The sequence below is a fragment of the Epinephelus moara genome, chromosome 7 (genome assembly GCF_006386435.1).
Source record: "Epinephelus moara isolate mb chromosome 7, YSFRI_EMoa_1.0, whole genome shotgun sequence".
Classification (NCBI taxonomy): domain Eukaryota; kingdom Metazoa; phylum Chordata; class Actinopteri; order Perciformes; family Serranidae; genus Epinephelus; species Epinephelus moara.
The window spans coordinates 14,043,413-14,065,453 of record NC_065512.1 but is presented as its reverse complement, the minus strand read 5'-3'; the positions used below and the strand labels follow the sequence as shown (position 1 = coordinate 14,065,453).

At 41.9% G+C, this 22,041-nt stretch overlaps 1 protein-coding gene across 1 annotated transcript in view; it reads right to left on the bottom strand.

Annotated features, from left to right (window-relative positions):
* Positions 1–9,670: 9,670 nt before the first annotated feature.
* tmtc4 (transmembrane O-mannosyltransferase targeting cadherins 4) overlaps positions 9,671–22,041 on the bottom strand; it is a 16,177-nt gene continuing 3,806 nt past the window's right edge. Inside the window, 14 exon segments of the mRNA XM_050049273.1 lie at positions 9,671–9,939; positions 10,134–10,203; positions 10,373–10,485; positions 13,328–13,442; positions 13,647–13,788; positions 13,910–14,017; positions 14,111–14,190; positions 14,303–14,434; positions 14,792–14,966; positions 15,266–15,468; positions 17,591–17,752; positions 17,964–18,056; positions 18,352–18,452; positions 18,636–18,723. Of these exon segments, the coding sequence (XP_049905230.1) occupies positions 9,791–9,939; positions 10,134–10,203; positions 10,373–10,485; positions 13,328–13,442; positions 13,647–13,788; positions 13,910–14,017; positions 14,111–14,190; positions 14,303–14,434; positions 14,792–14,966; positions 15,266–15,468; positions 17,591–17,752; positions 17,964–18,056; positions 18,352–18,452; positions 18,636–18,723 (1,731 nt within the window). The 3' untranslated portion in view covers positions 9,671–9,790.

Here is a 22,041-nt window from a genome sequence, read left to right as displayed (position 1 = left end):
CACACACACACAGACACACAGAGTCTCTTGCCCTCCCTGTCTTTTTCTCCTTTTCCTGTCTGTATCTTTTCCCACTATCCCTCCTTCCTCCTTTTTGCCCTGCGGCAAGACAGCTGTGTCCATCAGGCCGTGAGGCCCGTGACATCGGTCACACACTAAGAACCCACTAAGATCATGGCAGCTCTTCTAGCTGTTTGTGCAGGGAGGAGATGTGCAGAGGCTCCCTCATGACCCTCATACAAACAGAGAACAGTCCGTTTGTCTCATTGATTTACAGGAGAGTAAAACAAACTCTTATAGTTTTATTGTCAATGTAGTTAAATTATTGACAATGTTTGAAGTATATTTGATTGTACAAATTGATACCGTATGTTGTACTTCATCAAAAAATCAGATTGTGATTGTGTAAATGAAAACAGATCCGTGACTTTAACTGAGAGAGTTCAGGAGCACCTATTTGTGAGACAGATTGGTTAAAAAAACAAAACACACACAAAAAAAATACATGTAGGGCTTCAAACCCAGAGCAGCAGTGAGCTATAATTATAATTAGATGGATAATTCAGTCAACACTGAGACTGAAGAAAGATTTTCCTTCATTCATTTTCAGTTTGCAGGCCTCACTTCACTCTATTAAATCCTTTCATGTGGAGCTGGCAGCAACAGAAGTACCAGTGTTTTGAATGGTTCCACAATAATGAGTGGACCATCATCGTGGCCTCTGAATGAGATCCATTATGATTTCATGGCTGGTTGGGCAGAGTTTTAACTGTGTGCTCTTTAAAAGGTGCTGTCAGCTTCACTTAGGATTACCTGAATCTTTTTTATTTTATGTTACACATGGAGAACGATAAAAGGAGAAATTGCAGAGGAGATAAATCACTCACTTAATGTCACATCTGTTTTTTAAAAGATAGGTAGATAGATAAAAGATTTTTTTACATCTTATTGATGCGAGTCAAATTGGTATTAATAAAATTACTGTCAGGCGAGCTCTCACAGGTGAAACTGAATATTTTTATGGCATGTTTATATAAATAAAGATCCAGATTTTACATGAAAATAGAAAGCATGGCTGATTTCTAATATAAAATGTATTTAAAATATTATTTTTTAGATGCACTTACACAGCTTTTTATTCAAACCTTCTTTCACTAATGTGGTTAAATGTGTCTGAAAAATCTTTCTGAATAAACAGTGTAACTCTAACAGCGCCACAATGCCCTTACATGCTTTAACAATGAATGTTGTCACAGATTGCTGCTTTTCTTCTTTAACTTGTAATCAGTGATTAATGCAGTGCTCATATCAGACATATTTCAGATACATTTAGGCTCCTAAATCATTAAAAGATGCAACAAAATGGTGGTAATTCATATAACATCACTGTATTTCTTTACAGTCTTTATCTTGGATTTCAAAAGGATGTCTCCATTATTTAACATTTAACAGCATTTACACTCTTTTTCTCCAAAGTATTGCATCTGGATTTTGTTTCTGTTGTTGCCCCATTGCAGATAGTTGTCATGTTCAAATTACAGTACTCCTGCTGTTGGTAATCCATTACCCACAGCCATGTGGAGCTGTATTTATAGTAAAAATATTGTCACAAATTGCCACAGCTGCTCCAATTCACTTAATGTCAAGCTTTAAGGAGCAGCTAAAAGCTTTGCTCCAACAGCTCCGACTCTTTGATGTCAGGGAACTGGATATCCCCCCAGATCTGGAACACAGTTTCAGAATAAACACTGTGGTCTGGAGGTTAACTTGCAGAGCACCATATAGCCTGAATGCTGAAATCCATACGGCTTCAATGAAGGTGCCTCTCAGTCACTCTTCTCCCCGCCTCACCCTTCATTCATTCACTGCTTTCTTTACTTTCTTTTTCTCCCTCGCTCGGCTGCTTTTGTAACTTTGTGTGGTGCGGCAGCGTGTGCCCTCTCTGCCTCTATCTTTCCCCCTCTTCATCTCTCTTTCTCTTGTCCTCTCTCCTCCGTCCCTTTTCACTTGCGGAGGTCCGTTTGAACAGAGGAGCCGTGCTCTCTTTGACCTGTGCTTGTCAGTGTTAATTGTATGGGTTTAATTACAAAAACACATTTAGCACGTTGAAAGGGGTTTAAGTTAAATCCTTCCTCTTCAGACCAAACCTCCAGGATTTAGACGTGGCAGGGCTGTATCAGCTATCCGAGTCAGATTAGATGTTGCCTCTTATCTTACCACAGCCTGTCTTTTGAGCCGCCTTTTATTCAGCTGTCTGTCTGAGGCTTTTCGCAGGCTGCTTAGATGCTCTTAGCAAGGCAGCTTGATTTGTATGATGCGTCCATTGCTTCCTCAAAGAATGATTTTGATGGTTACTAAATCAATCGAGAAAACTGAGAAGAAGAACCAATAAGTTTTTCTTTTTTGAAAAAAAAAAAAAAAAAAATTAAATATCTGCTACTTTTTTAAAGTTATTTAAAGTTATGAGATTTTAACTTGGTAAAAATGCAAAAAAGCAAATTAATTTTACTATATTTAATGCATTTATTTAATTGTTAAGATGTTTATGCTCAGATTAATTTAATTAAAATATCTAAATATCAAATAGTTTAAGCTGAAAAACATGATACACATTTAAATTCATGCAGAGATTTTAAGGAATTTATAAATACTTGATCTTAAATTTTAAATCGTATACCATAAAATGTTCCTGCTCTGTGGAAATGTCTTTAGAAATAACATAATGACATAATTCTGTGCCACAGACATGTCCAGACTTAATTCAGTCGAATCCAGTCCATTGTGAAGCAGCCAGTGAAGCTCTGTTTAATCACAAGGATTTGTCATGTGATTGACGGACTGTTGACAGCAGTATTGGGGCAGTATTTAGCAAGGTCTCAGGACCCCCACGGCTAAAGTGAATTTTATGGAGACACTGGTGGGTCGCTGGCATAACAAGAAGTCAGGCAGTTTTTTAAAGCTAATGCAAATGAAGGTATTTCATGTTGACATCTCACCGTCTGGGGTGTGATAGTTGATCACTTTGTGCACGGTGGGAAAAAAACAAACGTGTATGCAAAGCCAGCCCTGGTGCATAGTCTGCTCAAGTGTGTGTGTGTGTGTGTGTGTGTGTGTGTGTGTGTGTGTGGTTACACCCACCAGTGTCCCTCTGTGTGTCTTGGAGCAGAGTAGAGTATATTAACAGACCTAATTTACAATGTATGGACTCTGCCGACTGGAACATTCAGAGTTATGAGATAGTTAAGCGCTTGGTTAACAATGCTTGGATGGAAAATGGGGCAAGTGGCTGGTGGTCATCGTGTGTGTGTGTGTGTGTGTGTGTGTGTGTCTAATTATGAGTTATTACTGTGGAGATTTTAAAGTGAGGAAAATGTCTACATGGCCTCGAGAATTAATTTGTAAGAAAATTATTAACGGCAAGTTAGTGAGGTGAATTTTAAGTAATTTAATTTGACATTAATTAGATGTTTTAATATACTTAACCTCTTGTCATTTATATATTTATTTGTAACTTTTTATATTTTTATTCCCCAGAGTTTTGTCACTTTAAATGTTTTTAAATTAATACTGACACTACATGTTATTTTTAATGAGTAGGACTCATTTACTTGAAATCTTTCTGTTTCTTTTTTTCCCCACAGATTCCAGGTGAATTAACCAAGATTTTGAGTTTTCTAATTGATGCAAAAGCAGGCAGAATTTCTATGATTTGTTGTTTTACAAACAGCCAGTTAAACTTTAATTAAGGCTCTTTCGATTATGGGTTCTAAAAGATATTTACTCAAATAATGGGGGTGATCACACTGTAATTGTTATTATTTTTGAAGAAATGAAAATGTAAAATTTAATGCTACTATTCCTAATTCTTTATCCTTTACTCTTAAGTTTGATCCCCTTTAGTTGCCACTAAGGTAGCAGCTTCTCTTCCTGGGGTCAAGATGTAAACATATATAAAAAGTCTCATGAAAATTGTGTTCAAGACATTAAAAGTGAAATGCAAACTAAACATCACAACACAATAAATTGCATTAGACATATAACACTTAAAAAGTCACATTTTAAAAGTCTCAATTTTATAAAGGTCTCAATAAATCATGTTAAAGCAAAGTAAAAGTCAACACATGTAAAACTGCATTTGCTCTAAATCCAAATGTCCTCTGCAATATTGCATTTGTCCGCACAAAAATGTAATCTATTATCTAAATTATAAGATTCTTATTTTAGGTTTTCCAAACTAATAAATCTGTGATCATGAGCACTTGTGTGACACATTTAGATCAGGTCTAAACTGACCTGCAGTAATGTCTCCTCACTCTCACACACCATGACTGTCAAAAACTAAAGCTAAATGTTATTTAAATCTCCATGACATGCTTTGCTGTTTTATCTTTGACCTCTGACCTGCTCTTTGACTGACACATATTTTCCTTTACAGGCAAAATAAAAACAATAATCTATAAAGAGGTTTTTTTTCCACTGCAGTCCTGAGGTCATGGTTTTGTGGGCAGCACTGCCTCTAGGTGTAACATTGAGAACTACAGTCCTATCTATGTTTGTGTTAGTGTTTAAAGGTAAGGGTTTTTTGTGTAAATGGTTGTAGATTTAAAGATCAAATTTGAATTTATGTTGAGGTGTTGAAGAACCTTAATTTTCTTGTAATGTGACCGTATTTTTATTCGTCTAAATATGTGGTAGGATCCTTTAAGCCGACAGCTGGTCTCTCCCGCAGTTAGAAAAAAACAACAACAAAAAGCATAAGTCTTGACTCACATAAGTGATTTCAAATTTCCAATGAAAGGATAAAAATGAGAATGAATGAATTGCAGCTCTGAGCTTTAATTGCTTTTTCATGATCCAGCAATCCTGCAGGAAAATGCAGCGTAAAAAAGCCCAATTAGAGTCTTTTCACTTTGTGCTGGAGACAGCAGGGTTCAGGCTGATTGTCTTTCTCTGCTAGTTGCTCTGCTCCAGAAGGTGATACTGGGTTGGACCCCTGTTACCCTCCGAGCCTTCTGTTAAATTTGGCAGAAAAAACACCGGGGCTCAAGGAAGAACAAAGGCGCGCCGGTTTTTCACCATAGAACCAGAAAAAGAATCCCTGAAGAATGGATTAATTTGGTCTAATCGAGGAGACCCATTCCATGCTTACTCTAGCAATGAGAGCTATTGGAGCAAGCAGGAAGCGGCTCTCCTTATTAAACTGCCTAAAATGGCTCGGAAGTTCTTTAGCATGCTCCCTCTATACAGCAGATGCTCTGCATTAATTGGTCTATGAAGGCCTGACCTGGGGTTCTGTGCGAGGGCTTTGAGAAGCATATTTAGTATTTGCTATAACCTGGCGTACATGATGTGTGCACTCGAGGGCCGTATTTCATATTATACAGTTCTTAATGTTGTGTGTGCTTCGGGGAGCCGGTGTTTGGGAGGTAATGTTTTAACAGCAGGTAAGTCCTAAACACCATTCATCAGAGGCCTGCTCTCTCCCCTCATCCGGCCACAGCCATGACTGATGGGCCTGTCTTTTGTATGAATGTTTAGCACAGTGGAAAGCCATATGCCACTGGCACCGACTACTGCCCAACACCTCCTACTGTAGCAGCGGTGGAGAGAAGAAGGAGAAGAAGAAAGTCAGAGAGAACAGCAGAATGAGAGAGGACAAGAGGAAGGGAAATGAACAAGAGAAAAACTGGACTTACTACTCACCACCTGAAAGAGCAGCTTGAAATTCAACAGCACCTACAAGGGCAAAACTTTAAATACACGTCATGAGCCTTTGCATGTTCTTCAACACGCACACACAACACGGATGCATGTATACATACACTCAGCTACACATGTTAGTAGTGGTAGAGATGTATTTTTAATAAGAGAAGCGGTGGTGGGAGGTGAGAGGGGAGGTGGTGCTGGGCTGGTCCATCTGTCCCAAGCAGCCTCTCTCCCAGTGCTGCTGCCGCCCCCTCGTGAGAGAAGCACAGCTGTTACTGGAAAGCCCTACTGTCCAGAAAAGGGCCTCGCACTCCTCCCCTCCACCCTCCATCCCCTCTGTCCCTCCACCTCTCCGCCCAAACACCCCTGCAAGAGGATGAAACGAACCAGCGAGCCCAGCCACTGTGCAGTCAGCCTGCGCGTCTGCAATTTCAAACCTCTTTAGATCATTTTTCATGCTCACCAGAAATGAATAATGCACACATTAACTGGTGCCAGTTAATAAATTTCCGTCTCACTGCACTATATTTTTCAATAAGGGTCTAGCTGCTTCGTTTTGTTTTGCAAAACAGCCTCAGAAGGCTCCTGCTGCAAATTATCCCAGCCCACCCCCCACCACCCCTTTTCATCCGCAGCCAGAGAGCCTTAGCTTGACTCAAGAAATGATAAAAATGATCATAAATCGGCTTAAATTTCCACTGTTGCATGCAAATGTCAGAGAGTATATCAGCCTTTTTGTCGTATCCATGAGCATTTAGTGCGTTTCTCAGCTGCAGATAATACACCACAACGTTTTTCACAAGAGTGCATCCTCAACATTCAGCCCCCAGGGCACCGCTACATAGAAACAGAATCAATCTTGGGGAACTTCCAGGCTTTGTAAGGGAGCCAAATTGGCAGACCATGTCTGTTATATCAGTTCAGCAAAGCCCTGGCTAGCATCTGGCCACACTGGACGTTTTATAGCCCATCTCTAACTATTAATCATTGGCCGCGACATCACAGACTCTCAAGAGGGTGGCTGGATGCTCCGTTACAGCAAACGCCACTGAAAATGCCAGGGCATGTAGACACGACGGTCCCAATACCCACTGACAGTAGCCCTCCTTAAAATGACAGAGTGCATCCAAGCCAGACGGACAGAGTGGTGTCAGGGAAGCGCTGTGACAGGCGAGGGGACCCCTCCGAAAATGCCACCGTGCCCTAGTGGCCTACAGTGTTGTAGTGCACTGGTAGTATCTGTTCTGAGGTCGTGTCATGTAATATGATCTAGATGAAGCGGACAGGGTGGGTCCCTCTCCGGGATGTGGATGGGGTGTCAGACAAGCTGCTCCTCTAATAAGGGCTGCCATTCTAATGATCACTCAGTCAGCCTAACCTCTGACCCCTACTGTTATAAGAAACAGAGGGAGGGGCAGGCTGGGATGGTGGGAAGGACTGCGGGTTCAAATGCGCAGTATTTACATCAATTAGACAGGCAAGATGGAGGTGCCCATCAGAGCCCATTAGGATTGTTGTGGTTGGGGGGGGAGCGGGAGGGAGGGACAGTGGGGGCTGCGCAGAGGCCCAGCGGACACATCACAGGACTGCCCTTGATCACATCCTGTCACATTGATGAGAACTCTGTCAAAGCCACTCGTACACATGTACAGTATGTTTGTGACTGTGCTTCAAGCTGCCGTGCCTGCTTCCTGTGCTTCGTCAAATTAAATCTGGAGGTTTTCTCGACAATGCGGCTAAAATCATGAATTCAAAAAGGTTACCGTTCTCGCAATCCCGGGGCGACCATCACGCCTGTTCCCTCTGCTGCTTCATTTAATGGACATTTTATTGTAGCAGTTTGGATAAGCCCTGTGTTTCTTTATTTTGTTGGGGGGTGGTGGCTGTTGGTGCTTATCAGATGCAAAATAGCACACCTGCTGTTCCAAAACACCCTCACTGGGTTCAAATTAGTGCTCCCCTGCTTCTTGTTCTTCTGTTGAATGTGCTGCGGCAACAAAGGGATGACAATGTTTTTTTTATAACGAGTTTGTTGAATTTACTATTACAGATTTTGGCTGTGAACAATCAAGACGCGGCTCTCCCAAATCCATTGATTACAATGATCAAAACTCATCAGTGTGATTAATAGAACACAATAAAGCACCCCTCCTGAGAGCTGATTTCATTATATCATTGTGACGGAGCATCCAAGCAGGTAAAAGGTGTACAGTGGAAACCCGGAGAACAAGGAGAGGACTTCATAAGGCTGTAGTATCCCATCTTTTATTAATGTCACTCCCTAGGACAGCAGGTTTTTGTCAGTCAGAATGGATAATGAAGATGTTGGCGGGGTCGGTGAATCCATCCCTTTAATACTCACATATTTTATGATAATGAAAGGTATTCAAAGAATGATTATGATAAAAGTGGGCTCCCCCACTGATGTGCCAGCACAGCTGTGCAGCTAGACAGTCAGCTGCAGGCACCCAATGAAAGGATCACACGAAAAGTAAAGAAAGGATCCATATGAACATAAAGCGAATAGCTGATGGTTTTGGAGCCGGCCGTACATCGGCGGCACTGCGTGTTACACTGCATGACGAAAAATAATACGAGGGAAGAGCTTTCGGTCTCGAATGTCACTATCCAAACCTTTTTGATCTTGTTCTGCCTGCATTCGCTCCATAGCATGAAGTCCTTTCACCATACTGACCTTTACATGAGTCTTGTTGAAACAGGTTTCATCTTTAACTAAACAATACTTGGGACTGTGCCGTGCGTATAGGCTATTTGTTGTGCTTTCGGCTTCATCTATTGCAAACTCTTTACATCAAAGCAGCGGAAATAAAAACAGAGTTGAGTAAGAAGGAAATTTCATCATGTGATATTAGTTGCATATTTAGGGGGACGTCGACGGTCGTGTGTGCTGTGGCACCCCCCGACGTGCGTATCAGTAACATCTCCCGAGCATCAAAGCATCAACTGGTGTATTGTACTGTATGTGTAAACAAACTCAGCAAAGCCATACCAGCCCGCCAGAGCTTCAAAAGTTCCCTGCGAGCTGTAGGAAGCAGGTGAAAAAATAGAAGTGCGTTGAACTTTGACCCCGGGTGCACACTTGTTGACTGATGTTTCACACTGGGGTCGCCTTTTCCCTCAGCGGCATTCTTCCAAGACCGTCGGGCCTTGTGTGCGAGTATGTATGTGTGTGCGTGCATGCATAGTCCCCGGGGAGATCATCCCCTTCTCCCTTTGAAGGCTCTGCGCTATAGAGCTGTTTTCATACAGCACCGGCCATGGGTTTCCTGTCTCGGCTGACCCCTCGTCTCCTCGTGGACACTTCAGAAAAACTTCCCGGCACAAACACCTTTCTCCTATTAACTACAGAGGCTTCAGCAGAGGCAGGGAGCTAAAGGGGGTTTTGAACCTCAGAGTGCCACATCGCTCAGGAACAAAGAGACGGGCATTAAAAAACAAACATGATAACCAAATTAGCCCACCGGTGGTCAGCGCTAGCCAGCTGATGCCTCTCACAGACTGTTTTTTCCGCTTGAATTAAGACTTCATTTGTGATCCGCAGATTCCTGGTCCAAGCTGTAGCAGCTCTTCAGCACAGGGACATTTGGAACTCCTGAGAAAGGGCCAAATCAAATAACTTTTACAACAAATTCTCTGGACTCACACATGCCTGGTGCTCGGTCCAGCTGACACAACACAGGGCAAGAGATGAAAAGAGGATGGGGTTCACCGTGGATCAGTTCCACATGGCCTTCAAATGGAGCAACAAAAGCAGCACAGCGCGGACGACCATGTAACCAGCACAGGCATCCAGCACACCTGCCCCAGACACATTTCACACCCATGAAATCAAATTGGACACTTTGTACACAAACAGTCTCACAAACTTGCAACTGTGCAACATATTGCTTTTTCCCTATTAAGAGTTCTTGTTCCCCCGAAAGAACAAAACTAGAGCCCGACACACAGATCATGGTCTTTATTTCCAAATGGTACAAAGCCAGAATTAGTGAGATAAAATAATACAAAGTGGAACAATGGAAAAATTTGTTTTACGGTAGGCAGGGGTTCCAGTGAGGCTCCCTCAGGGCGCGGGGCGTTTAAGCTGGTCCAGTTTGCGTCGCAGCATGTTATAGTTGTCTCTGGTCCCAGGAGCCTCGGGGTCCAACTTTAGAGACAGCTCGTAGTGTTTCTTTGCCAGCTCCAGCTTTCCCCAGCGATGATACAACACAGCTGAGGGGAAAAACAGAAACGCAATTCAAGCTGAGAGGCAGCGACCAGTCTAATTCTATTCATTTAGTGCGTTCAATACAGGTCAGGTAGGCTGCACAATATTTCTTCTGCTGGCATGCACAATTATCTTTTTAAGCGTTTGATCGCCTGGAATCTCTTAAATATGTGACACAGGCAAAGTTGCAGTAGCTTACCTAGATTGCCATGGCAACTAGCAGCATTTGGGTTGATCTGGAGAGCATGGAGGAAGAAGCCCTCTGACTCCTGAGGACAAAAACCCCAACAACAAAACACACAGAATTATTTTTCCCTTTACAACACAAAGAAATGTACTACTTCTGGCTGAAAGCAAAAGACTCTGTGAGGAATAAAATCATCAACATGCATGAAAAATAATATTCAGAGTCAAAATGTTTACACGACTCCGACTGACCTTATATTTCTGTAATTTCCCCAGGACATTAGCCAATGAAAACATGATCGTGTGGTCGTTGGGGAGGAGCCTCAGAGCCTCTCGGCCGATCAGCTCTGCTTGACCCAAGTTACCTCGAAGACAGACGAGTACAAACAATGTCAAAACATGATTTTTCTGTGATACACACCACTGCTCACATGTATTTAAGTGTAATTTACTCAACATATATGCTGTTAAAATGGTGTGTAAACATTCATACGCAGTTAACAAAACAAATCCAGAGATACATTTGTAAATAACAGCTGGTGTAGAGAGAATCTGACTGCTTGCTTTATTTGTCAGCAGTGTCTAAAGCAGAGTTTTTCCCTCTCCACACATGGAGAAGCGGTTTAGTCTCCTAATTAAGGTTGAACACAAGGCCCACTGGGTTATTGATCTCTGTCACAGACCCGTCTGATGTCTGGCCAGAAAATGGAGAAATGGAGAAAGCGCGAGAGAGACAGACAGTCGGAGAGACAGACAGAGAGACAATGACAGTCACGTCCTGAGTCATGGCCTGTGCCCTTCAGACACAGCTTGCCAACATGCGCCTACATGTGTGACTGTGTCTGAGCGCCTCTGCCTGAATCTACACTGATTCTGCCTTTTGTTTGTGTAATGATCAAAACAAAAGAGGGGGGGTTTGAACACCAAAGAGAAAAGAATATTCCCAATTCCTTGCTATTTGAAAATGACACCTATTGTTCTTCTTTTCTCTCCTTTCTTTTTTTTTTGTTTGGTGGGGGAGCTGGGGAGAGGGGTAGAATTATTTCTGTCAGATTTGGGGAACAAATGCGGTGGGGGGACTCTGAGGGGGCGCTGTTCTGGCTGTGCTTGCCCACGTTTGATCAGGAACATACTGGGCCCTGATTGGATGGTTCCAGTGCCCTCCTGGGAGACTCCGCCCCCACGGGAGCGGCTTCTGACAAAACGGCTCGAGCGTTTGGAAATCAGAGCATTCTCCACACGGCAGGGAAGAGTGCCTTCAAAACTCACAACACAAAGCTTTAATACATAAATTTCAAGCATTGCTGATTCCTGCTCTTCCGGTCTAATCTTGTTGGCCATTTAGATTTCCTGCCTTTCCAAAATAACAACGCTGTGTTTCTTGGCTGTTAATGCTGGAACAAGCTGCACCCAGAACACAGAGTTCTTTCAAAGTAGTCACTTTACACAATGCACTTCACTTTTCTTAGATAAATATAATCTGACAAATGGGTAAAGCTTATTATTATCATACTAATTTAATATATTTATCACTATTACATGTCTACTATGACACTAGTGTTGTCAGGATACTGAAATTTCTAACTTCCTTGACAAAAAATATATCAATATTTGACACCATATTCAACACTATAAATATAACCAGGGGTAAAAATGAACTTTTTTATCCACCTGTCACTGTAACTGGTGGATACAAAATCTACTGACCACTCAGTAGATTACAGTTGGGTTTTTTTGACTGGTGAGTGGCACAAATCTAGCAGCCACTTGCATGATTTACCTGCAGTTGGCTGGTGCTAACTGTCAGCCCTGAATATAACAATCAATAACACAATAACAATCAGCTTTGTTTTCGTGGTTAGTAGAAGGGATGTTTCTGGCGACTAATTTCCCTGTCGGCTAAACGGAAATTTCAATTAAGACCAGTCGACTAGTCTCAAAAAGGGAAAACATGAACATGAACGTGAACATGACAGCAACTAAAATAACATCTAAAATAAATAAATCGCCTCTGAAATGTGGGGCACATTGAACCTTGCAGATTATCTGACAGAAATGATAGCAATTCACTTTAAAGTAAATAAAACAACTAAATTATAATCAAATTCCAGCTGAAATGAGAGGCATTTTGCTCCGTGCAGTATGAATGTAAACCCTGCACATTATCCGACAACAACTCACTTAAAGTTATCAAATAATATAACATCTCAAAAAAGATAAATTGCTGCTGAATTCATTTTCTAGATCAAGTACTGCCAAACCGCGCTGGTTTTGTGAGAGGACATCTCTCCGATTTCCCACCGTGCTGTTTGAAAACTCCAGTCTACTCGAGCATTACCGCAGGGAGGGGGACTGCAGTCTGATGGCTCTGTAGCACCCACTAGTGGCAGGCGGCTGCATGACAGTTAGGCGGCCTTGTACAAGAATAAAACACTAATTGGTTTAACCGACTAATATTTCTGGTGCCGACTAGCGAGGGGGCGGACATTTAATCGTTTCGATGGCTAATCGCGAGCATCCCTAATCAATACTGCAGAAAACAGATTACAAAAATATATTACAATTGATTTAAAGATGCTTAAATAACTTTAAAAGCTCAACATGGTTTAGCGAGTTATATAGCTAAGCCTCTGACTACGTGCGCTCCAAGTCGTGACCTAAGATCCTCAAACCTGCCCTCACTAGTTGTCCCCAGATTGAAGTTGGTAACTAAAGGTGACTGGGCTTTTGCCATCAAGGCCCAAAGGCTGGCTAGCTTGCTAGCTTTCCGTTTTAAATCATTGCTTAAAACATATTTTCATAGTAAAGCTTTCCCCTTTACTTTTGTGATTTGTAACTTTTGTGTTTTATTTTCTTTGCCTTGTTTTGTTCTCATATTTTTATGCATTCTGTAAAGCACTTTGTGGCCTTGTTTAGATTAGTACTGTACAAATAAAATAGTATTATTATATTATTATAAAAAATGAGTATTGAATACTTTTCAAATATTCTAAATCGATATGCGTCGATTAATGGATATTTCTGACAACAGTATATCACAGCAATTATAGTATTTCTGATATTAAAGACACATTAATCAGCATTGTAAATAAAGAGGTTGTCTTGTGTTAATCTGTATATTAGAAGATCTCTAAATCAGAGTGATAGCTGGTTTCAGTGTCTGTGATGTGTGGTATCTTTGTGCGTGTGTGTGCGTTTGGTTAATACCTGTGTTGTCCAGCAGTATGACCATGTTGTTCCAAGCCAGACTGTGGTCAGGTTTTAGCACAGTTGCGTTCCTCCACGCGTTCAGAGCATCCACATGTCTGTTCAGGTCGGCATACTGTCATGACAAGAGACATACACTGTTATAAATTCTCTTTCTCTATGTGTGATAAAAAACCAACCAATAAATATAAGTTTCATTATTTTTAATTTGGTTTAAATTTTAGGATTTGAGTTGTAGAGGAGCACCAAATAGAACTGATTATAACCTTTATTTCTGTTTCTTAAAGCTGCTGTATTTTTTAACACCCTTGTGTCTCACCAAGCGTCCCAGGTTATAGTAGCAGTCTGGGTATTTTTTCCGGAAGCGGATGGCGTTCCAGTAGCTCTGCTCCGCTTCCTCAAACTTCTGCAGACTGTTCTGAACTATACCCAGATTCATCCACGCCGCAGCAAAGTCCGGCCTACACAGATTAAAAAAAAATACATTCAGTAGGGAGCTTTTTCAAGATATCTGGAGTGAGTAAAATAAATTGGTTGTCTGTCTGTAGTGAGCAGAGTGTTCCTATGTGTTGGGCGACGTACTGAATAGAAACGGCTTTAGACAGCAGCTGCTCTGCCTCGATTAGCTCGTTCCTCTCCTTCAGGATATTCCCCAGGTTGTTCATGGCGTGGACGTACGTAGGATGCAGCCTAAAAGCCACAGAGAGAATACAGTTAACATGACTCAGCCCTCTCAGCTAGCAAGTAGCTGATTGGATTGCCACTGCGTGTGAGGAGACAAACCTGACTGCCTCTCTGTAATATGCGATAGCAGCAGTAGAGTTGCCTCTGTCAGCCAGGTTCTTGCCGACATTATAATGGACCTGAGGAAGCAGTCGTCAACACATGAGGCAAGCATCAGAGTGTTTTTAATTACTTGGCTGCAATCTGTTTCCACATGTGGACAAACGTTTTACTGACACATGCTGTATTTACCTTGGCATTGAGCGGACAGACAGACAGCGCACTGGTGAAGAGGCTTTGCTCTGACCGCCACTGGTGACTGCGCAGAGCACAGCGAGCTACATACACACACAACAGTGCGAGCACCGACACAAACAGCGGCTTCTGGAAAAGAAGACATTCAACAAACACGTACTGTAAATCATTATAACCCTTAAGCTTAAAAATCAATTATCTGTGACTCAGAGTTAATAGCCTGCAAATGTATCTGTGTAACACGTGGACGCCACCTGCTGTCATCATCCCTTTATAGGTGAGTCATTAGTCATTTCTCATGCCTGCCCCTGCTCTGCATCACTGAGTTACTGAATCGTTAAAGCTGCGTTAACAGATGGTGAAATAAAAGAGTTGGAAACCAGGACGGTGGTGGCTCATAGAAACAGAAAGGTCACTCGGTTGTTGGAAAGTGAGGGTTCGACAGGATGTGGTATGCTTTACTTAGATGTTAGGATTTAGCCCTACCCTGTATTTGGACCAGCGGCAGCAGCAGTGTCCCACAGAGTAGGCCAGCAGTAGGCAGTAGCCAGCTGAAGACAGGTAGAGCACTCTTTCAGCAATGACGAAGCCCACCCTGAAAAAAATGTTACAGGCCGGCAGGAAGGGGACCACCAGCAGCACCAGACCCAAGGTCAGTGTCCTGGCAGGGAGAGAAAGAGGTCACTAAATGCCAGAAGGTTATATACATGTGTGTGACACTTTAAAATGGCGGTCTGACACTGTATGTAGGCTCAATAAACACAGGAAACTTTCCCTGTGAAGCACACACTCAGTCTGTCTCTAAACCAACAGAGAATTTTAAAACTCAATCCAGACTTGGTGCTCCGGTCACACTGCGCTGGATATGGTACAATTTTCATAATGAAGTGTAAAGTCTAGAGAGGCCAACATGTACTTCGTTTCATCTGCAGCGAGTGCGAGATGGCAGTGCTCGCTTACCTCCTTCTCTGGCTGTCCTGCGAGCATAAGGCTTGGCTTATCAAGCCTATCAGGACGCACCAGAGCAGCAGCAGCCACACCATCCTCCAATCAGTGGCTGACTTAATGAGAGGCACACAGCCCATGGACCAATCAAAACACAGCCACCAGGGACACAGCAGCAGCCAGGCATTCAGAGAGTAGTAGTAATTATAGTTCACTATCTGCCAATCAAAGAGGAGCAGGAGGGGGGCAGAATGGGAGAGAGTAGGGGAAGATGAGGGAGGAAAAGCATTTCAAATTCAGAATCAAAGTCAATCACTGCGTTTCATGATGAAGATTACTTGGGGCAAACCTAATATTAGACGTTTGATTAGACCTAAACTATGACCGAATGAAATATGCTTCATTTACAGTCAGTTCATTGCTGCATAGATCCTAACATACATTCAAACACACAGTTCACCCAATTAAACTGATAACAACATGATATTACTATATATGATGGAGATGAGTGATACTCAACTTACAGCCCGTGGGCCAAATCTGGCCCTCAACAGGGTGCCTGATGGCCCCCAGCTATTTTCTAATTCACAATGAAAATACATTGATTCACACTGGGAATTTTTTTGTACTTTTAGTATAAATAGAGCACATAATAAAAGCATCAAAATGGACTTTGATTATCAGAAAAAAGCCATGAGATGATCGCCAGAGCCCCGACAGAGGCCCCGAAAGTCCTAGACACACCCCTGCGTACACCTGACCTCTGTAGGGTCCCAGGGCAAAGCAAGTTGAGTATCCCTGATCCAGATGCTAGCTATTAAAGCCACAGTTCACCCCAAAATCAATGAAGCATATTTGTTCTCTTACCTGTAGTGCTACTTATCAGTCTAGATTGTTTTGCTGTGAGTTGCCAAGTGTTGGAGATATCAGCTGTAGAGATGTCTGCCTTCTCTCCAATATAATGGAACTAGATGGTACTACGTTGATGGTGCCCAAACACCAAAGAAATACATTTAAAAAACTCAACAGCAATGTCTCTTTACAGAAATCACGTCCCAGTTACTCAAGATAATCCACAAACCTTGTTGTGAGCAGTTTCATGTAGGAACTATTTTCTTTCTACCTAGCTACACCTGCTAACAGTATCGCCATATAGAAGGAAGCGTGCATCTACTGCTAGCTCCATTAGCACCACTGAGCTAGTGTTACAGCTCAGCCGAAAGGGACGCCATTAAAAGGCCGAGTATTGTCTAAAAAGTGGCCATTACAAGGTTCCTGGTATACCAATGCAATATTTTTCGACTACATTCGATAACCATTGTGTTAACAGAGGTATTTTGTTGCGTAAAATGCCACCACCACTCTTCTTCATCCAAATTATCTTTATACAGATACATTTTGTAGGTGTTACATTTATCAAAATATTTATAAAATAAGTGTATGAAATTGTACATGCTGAACTGCCAACAAATGCACCACTGACTGTTGTAGCTGCTGTGGTAGTGAGCCTGATGGCCCCTGACTATTTTCTTATTCACAAAGAAAATAAATTAATTCACACTGGGATTCTTTTTGTACATGTAGTATAAATACAGTGCCAGAGTGCATTAAAACGCTTTAAACAGAGCTTGTTTATCATAAAAAATGCCAGGAGATGATCCTAAGAGCTCCTGACAGAGGTCCAGTAGTGGGCCAATCAAACGTCACAATAAATCGAAGATCACTTACGGTGATCGGCTGCAAGAACAACCATGAAAAATAGTCTTTTTTTTCTAGATCTAGGTACAAAAAGGATCGAATGTGGGAATCATATGACTGGAGAAGTTTCAATACTTGGTATTGGGTTATGCCGTTCGATACCTTTAAGGTATTAAGTACTGATAGCCGTTAATGTTAACATATTGCATTGGCACGAGCCTTTAGTCAATGTGTAGATGCAGGTTTCTTTTGCATGGTGATGCGGTTGGGAGATGTAGTTCGAGAGAAATAAAATAGTTCCTACATGTAACTGCACACAAGGAGGTCTGGATTATCTTGAGTATCCGGGTCATGATTTCTGGAAGGAGACACTGCTGTTGATTTTTCAATCTTTTTTCTTTAGCACTCAGCTTGAGGGCACAAGCTCAGTGCCACGTAGTTACATTATACTAGAGAGAAGGCAGACATCCTAAGGCTGATGTCTTCAACACTCAGCAACTCACATCAAAACTAGATTGATGAATAGCACTACAGGTGAGAGGAGAAATATGTATTTTTGATTTAGAGGTGAACTGTCCCTTTAACGTGTGGTTAAATGTTGTATCTCACAATGAATAACTTCCACAAAAAAATCTTACTCACTCTAAGAAATATATTTTCTGCAAAAGAGGCAGGGTTGTCTACTTCAGTGAATGCCGGCGGTCCTGTTCCCATGATCCTCCAGCGTGCATAGAGCATTGAGAGTCCTCCAAGACCCATGAGAGCCAATCGTGTAAGCAATCCTGTTCGAAATATCTCACTTACCTGTCAAAAAAATATCACCACTGGTCACTGACACAGAAAAATCAATGTTTGTTAGCTACTTGCAGCTAAGCGCTGTTTCACGACTACAATGAACTTAAATTCATATTGCTTTACATAGAAAGTGTATGTGATGTGACATTAACCATACGAGAGAGTGCATAATTTATGACAGAAGGGAGGGGAGGGGGCGGGAATATAAACTGTAACTCACATCGAGTAGATTCTTCCTAAGGAGTAGCCTCTGGCTAAGTTCATACACATTAACATTACAGATCAGAAGGACATCAAAGGCTGCATTCACACCCTGAAGGAAAATACATAGAGGAAAAAAAGCAGAAATGGCATTTAAAATGTATATAGGTCAGCAACAAAATGGATCTTTAGCTCCCATCATACATACGAAAAACATGAGAATTATTTTTCATGTAAGCAAGAAGAACAAAAAGAGATCACATCAGTTGGTATGTCTTCATAAAGTATTAACTGGGCGAGGATTATTGCTCATGAGGTCTCTCTTAACATTGTTCTTACTGGATGTGATGAAAGCATCAACTCACAACAAAATCGCCTTTCAAAAAAAAAAAAAAAAGACTTTGTACCAAGACTGTGATGCCTTGTTCTTTACAGAGCATCGCTGCAGCACACAGCAAGAGGCTGACCACAACCCACTGGACAGAAAACCTGTCATCTCTGTCACTCCCTGGGAACACAAAGCCGAGACCAAGCCGGTTATGGACAGTTCAGGCTCAAAATGTAGGTGTTCAAACATAGATGGATTTTAAAAACAAGCAGCTGCAGAATGTTTGATGCTGGCGTTATATATATCTGTGCAGTACAGTATTACAGTGGACATGAAGAATCATATTTGTGTTAAGATACCTACCTCTGTTGAAAGCCTTGCAGTAGGTGAGGAACGACAGCTGGAAGAACAGAGCGCACAAAAGATCTGCTCGGCCCACTATACCAGCCACCTTATTAACATGGAGAAGGGATAAGAAAGCGCAAGAGAGTGAAAATGCGATACTACTACCAAGTATACATTTAGAAACAGCATTATAATATACATCCCATCATGAATTACTGCATTTTGGATTACATATTCCATTCTGTGCACACATCACAGTCTGTTTTACATGGGGCATCCAGTTACAAACGGAGGCTTAATAACAGAGATAGGGAGAAATCTCTCATTACCAGCATGGCTTGTTGGTGTGTGTGTTGTATACAGTGTGTGGGTACAGTATGGCTGGCATCCTGGGGTTGCCTGCTTTGATACATACAGCAGGCCTAAGCCAACAGTCTGCCTGCCTCCCACCCCCCAGGTCTCACCCAGTCCTTGACCTGCATGATTAAAGAGAATGGAGAGGGGGCATTGCTGCCTTCCAGCCAGGCTTTACAGCAAACACACATATGCTGGCAGGTCAATAAGCATCCCAACACAGTTAATAATCAGGCCGTGCTACCACATGCTCCTTGGCCCTGCACTCCCAGCTGAGACGGGGCTTTTGTTCTTGGCATGGAACCACTGCATGTTTAGTATTGAAACCTCTGGACTAGTATCGAGATACCGTGATGTGCTGCTGTATTTTGTGAGGAAAAGTTTGTTCGCAGCCCAAAAATCACAACCAGTGTTACGTCTCAAAGGGCAGCACAGGTCAACAACAGCAACTGTTTGTGACTCAGCTAAAGTTTAAAGCAAGGACGCAGGCTAGCTCGATTGGGGAACGGGTGCATCGACTATAGAGCGAAAATATGCTGATCTCGTCTTGGCTCGCCATCACGCCATGACCGTGACGCCAGCACACGTGTGTCATCTATACTCTGAGTACGTCCTGGCTGTAGATGACTGAGTGGGGACGCTAGAGGGCGCTAGGTGCTTTTCTTTTTTGCAGCGTAGTTTTTCTAAGCCACAAAGAAGACAACGTTGCTAAGAAGGTTCATGTTTTGGGAAACTCAGCCCTGCAGCCCAAAGCATTTCCTGACTGTATTGGCTCGTAGCTACAGCGCCTAAGTGACAGCGGATGGAGTTTAACCAAGGGACTGTTAGACTACAACTTGACAAAACAATTGAACGGTATAGGAAACATGCAACATGTCTTCTACAGTGGAGTCACTCGCTGCCAGGCAGCTAAACGTTTTACAACTACGGTACTTGGATACAAATATGGAAAATGAGCTAAAGAGAACATTTGAAGAGCTACATGATGGTGTCGAGTCTGTTGCCCACCGCAGACACTGTCTGTCCACAACAAAAGCTTCCTCGGGATAACAATGGATATCACGTCACTGGATATCACGTTACTGGGACTAAAAATCCACAGAAGCGCTTACATTACCGCTTAATGTAACGTTACAGCACTGTGGTGAGGCCAGCAGGTCGACAGTGACTTCAGAGATGGTGAGAGACGTGTTTCATTACGATGCTCTGGAATTGTTCATATACCTCTATCTGACTTGACTATCTTTTATTGTTTGTGAAGGAATACTGCATGCTGCACGCTGTTTTAAAACCTGGCCAAAAATAACGGAGTAACGCACCGTTTGGTAACTGAGTTACTGAATTTAAAAACTAATGCGTTAGAGTATTAGTTACTGCCAAAACTAACGGCGTTACAGTAACATGTTACTAATAACGCGTTACTGCCCAACACTGATCATGACACTGTAAATATTAAGCATAAACTAGGCAGGATTTTTCTAAAAAACAATGTATAGACTCATACTAAAGTAATCTCTCTCAATCATTACTTATGACCCACTGGAAGTGTGTGGCAGTGTATTTTCTGTTTCTTATTTTCTGTGTTCGGGACATTAATGGGCGTGCAAGTAAGTAGCTGGCAACCAGAAGACACAGTGCCAAAAATAAGGCAATTATAGCAGAGTGAAATGCCAAACAAAAGTGAATCAAAGGTTGGCTTTTACTTTCACTTTCATTGGTGAGCGTGTTTACGAATGATTACTGACAATCCTGCATAATATACCTTTAATTCTATTTCAAAAAATGCCTTTGCCATGTCAAAAGATGGTTGTCAAAGTCAGTGCATGAATATGCAAAATGTACAACACTTTTGATTTCATCATCTGTATGAAGTTACATGTTAACACTTCAGGTTGGTGACTTACTGTGTCAGAAAAATGGAAAAACCAAGAGTAGAAAATGCAACTCTGACACAGAGGAATGTCAGTAAATGGGGGTAAAATCTAGTGAGGGGCAACAGTTGTGTACTGTTGTTGCAGCATACCTCTTGCAGGTCCTGTAAAACTCACCTAAATTCACCTACAACGCCAGCCAAAGTAAACTGAATGCTGTTCTTGCTCCATTTCAGTACATGTAGATGCACAGTCAGGACAGATGCAGGGCAATAAATTATGGATAATGTGTGAAGAAATATGATGTTTGAAATGATGCAACAGCAGTTTGTGGATATCTATGGATGCAATAATGTGTTTGTTGGATTTAGATCATCTGGATGACTGGGAGTTTGTGAGAAATGAACCGATAAATGTGTAAGCAGAATTTCTGTCATAATAAAGATTATAATAACACTTCATAGGTGAGTAGCAACGGTTTGAGCCTGCTGAGGTGGTTGTGTCTTGAAATGAGCAGCAGTACTGGAACCGTGAGGAGTGTAGCTTTCAAATATGTCGTATGAGTGTAACACTTCAACAACAACAAATACAGCTGTTCTTTTCATATCATAAATCATCAAAAAACACCTTAAGGGAGTCCATAGATGGTAGGGTTGGGTACCGTTCATAATTGAACCGATACGGTACTGGTACTGGTATCTGGAATTCGGTACCGGTAGCAAATGGTACCTTATTTCGGTACTTTTTAACCCTATGGGCCCTAGGCCTTTTTGGGGTATTTTTACTGCCTTTACTTTTAAGCTCATATCACAGTCATTATAAAGGCTACATATACATGCTATATCTTGTTTTTTTTTCAGGACAATCTGGGCTAACCAGATTTGCCATCATTTCATGTTCTTCTATGTGCCTGTATTTTATATTAATTTGTATATCAATGAAAAAACAAATCTGTGTGCCTAAATTCTTACATTATTACATGTATCTCACCATAGCAAGTTGGAAAAAGACATATTCTGCCATATATGAAGAGGGGAGACTCTCTGGAATCTGGCAATATAAGAACCATGATGCTGGGACATTCTGTCACTTCACAGCTGTCCAAAACATGTGGTTTGTGCCGGGCGGACGTAATTGCCAGTATTTTTTCATTATTGCAAGAAGTTCCATTGACTCATTCACAAGTCAAAAATGTGTTT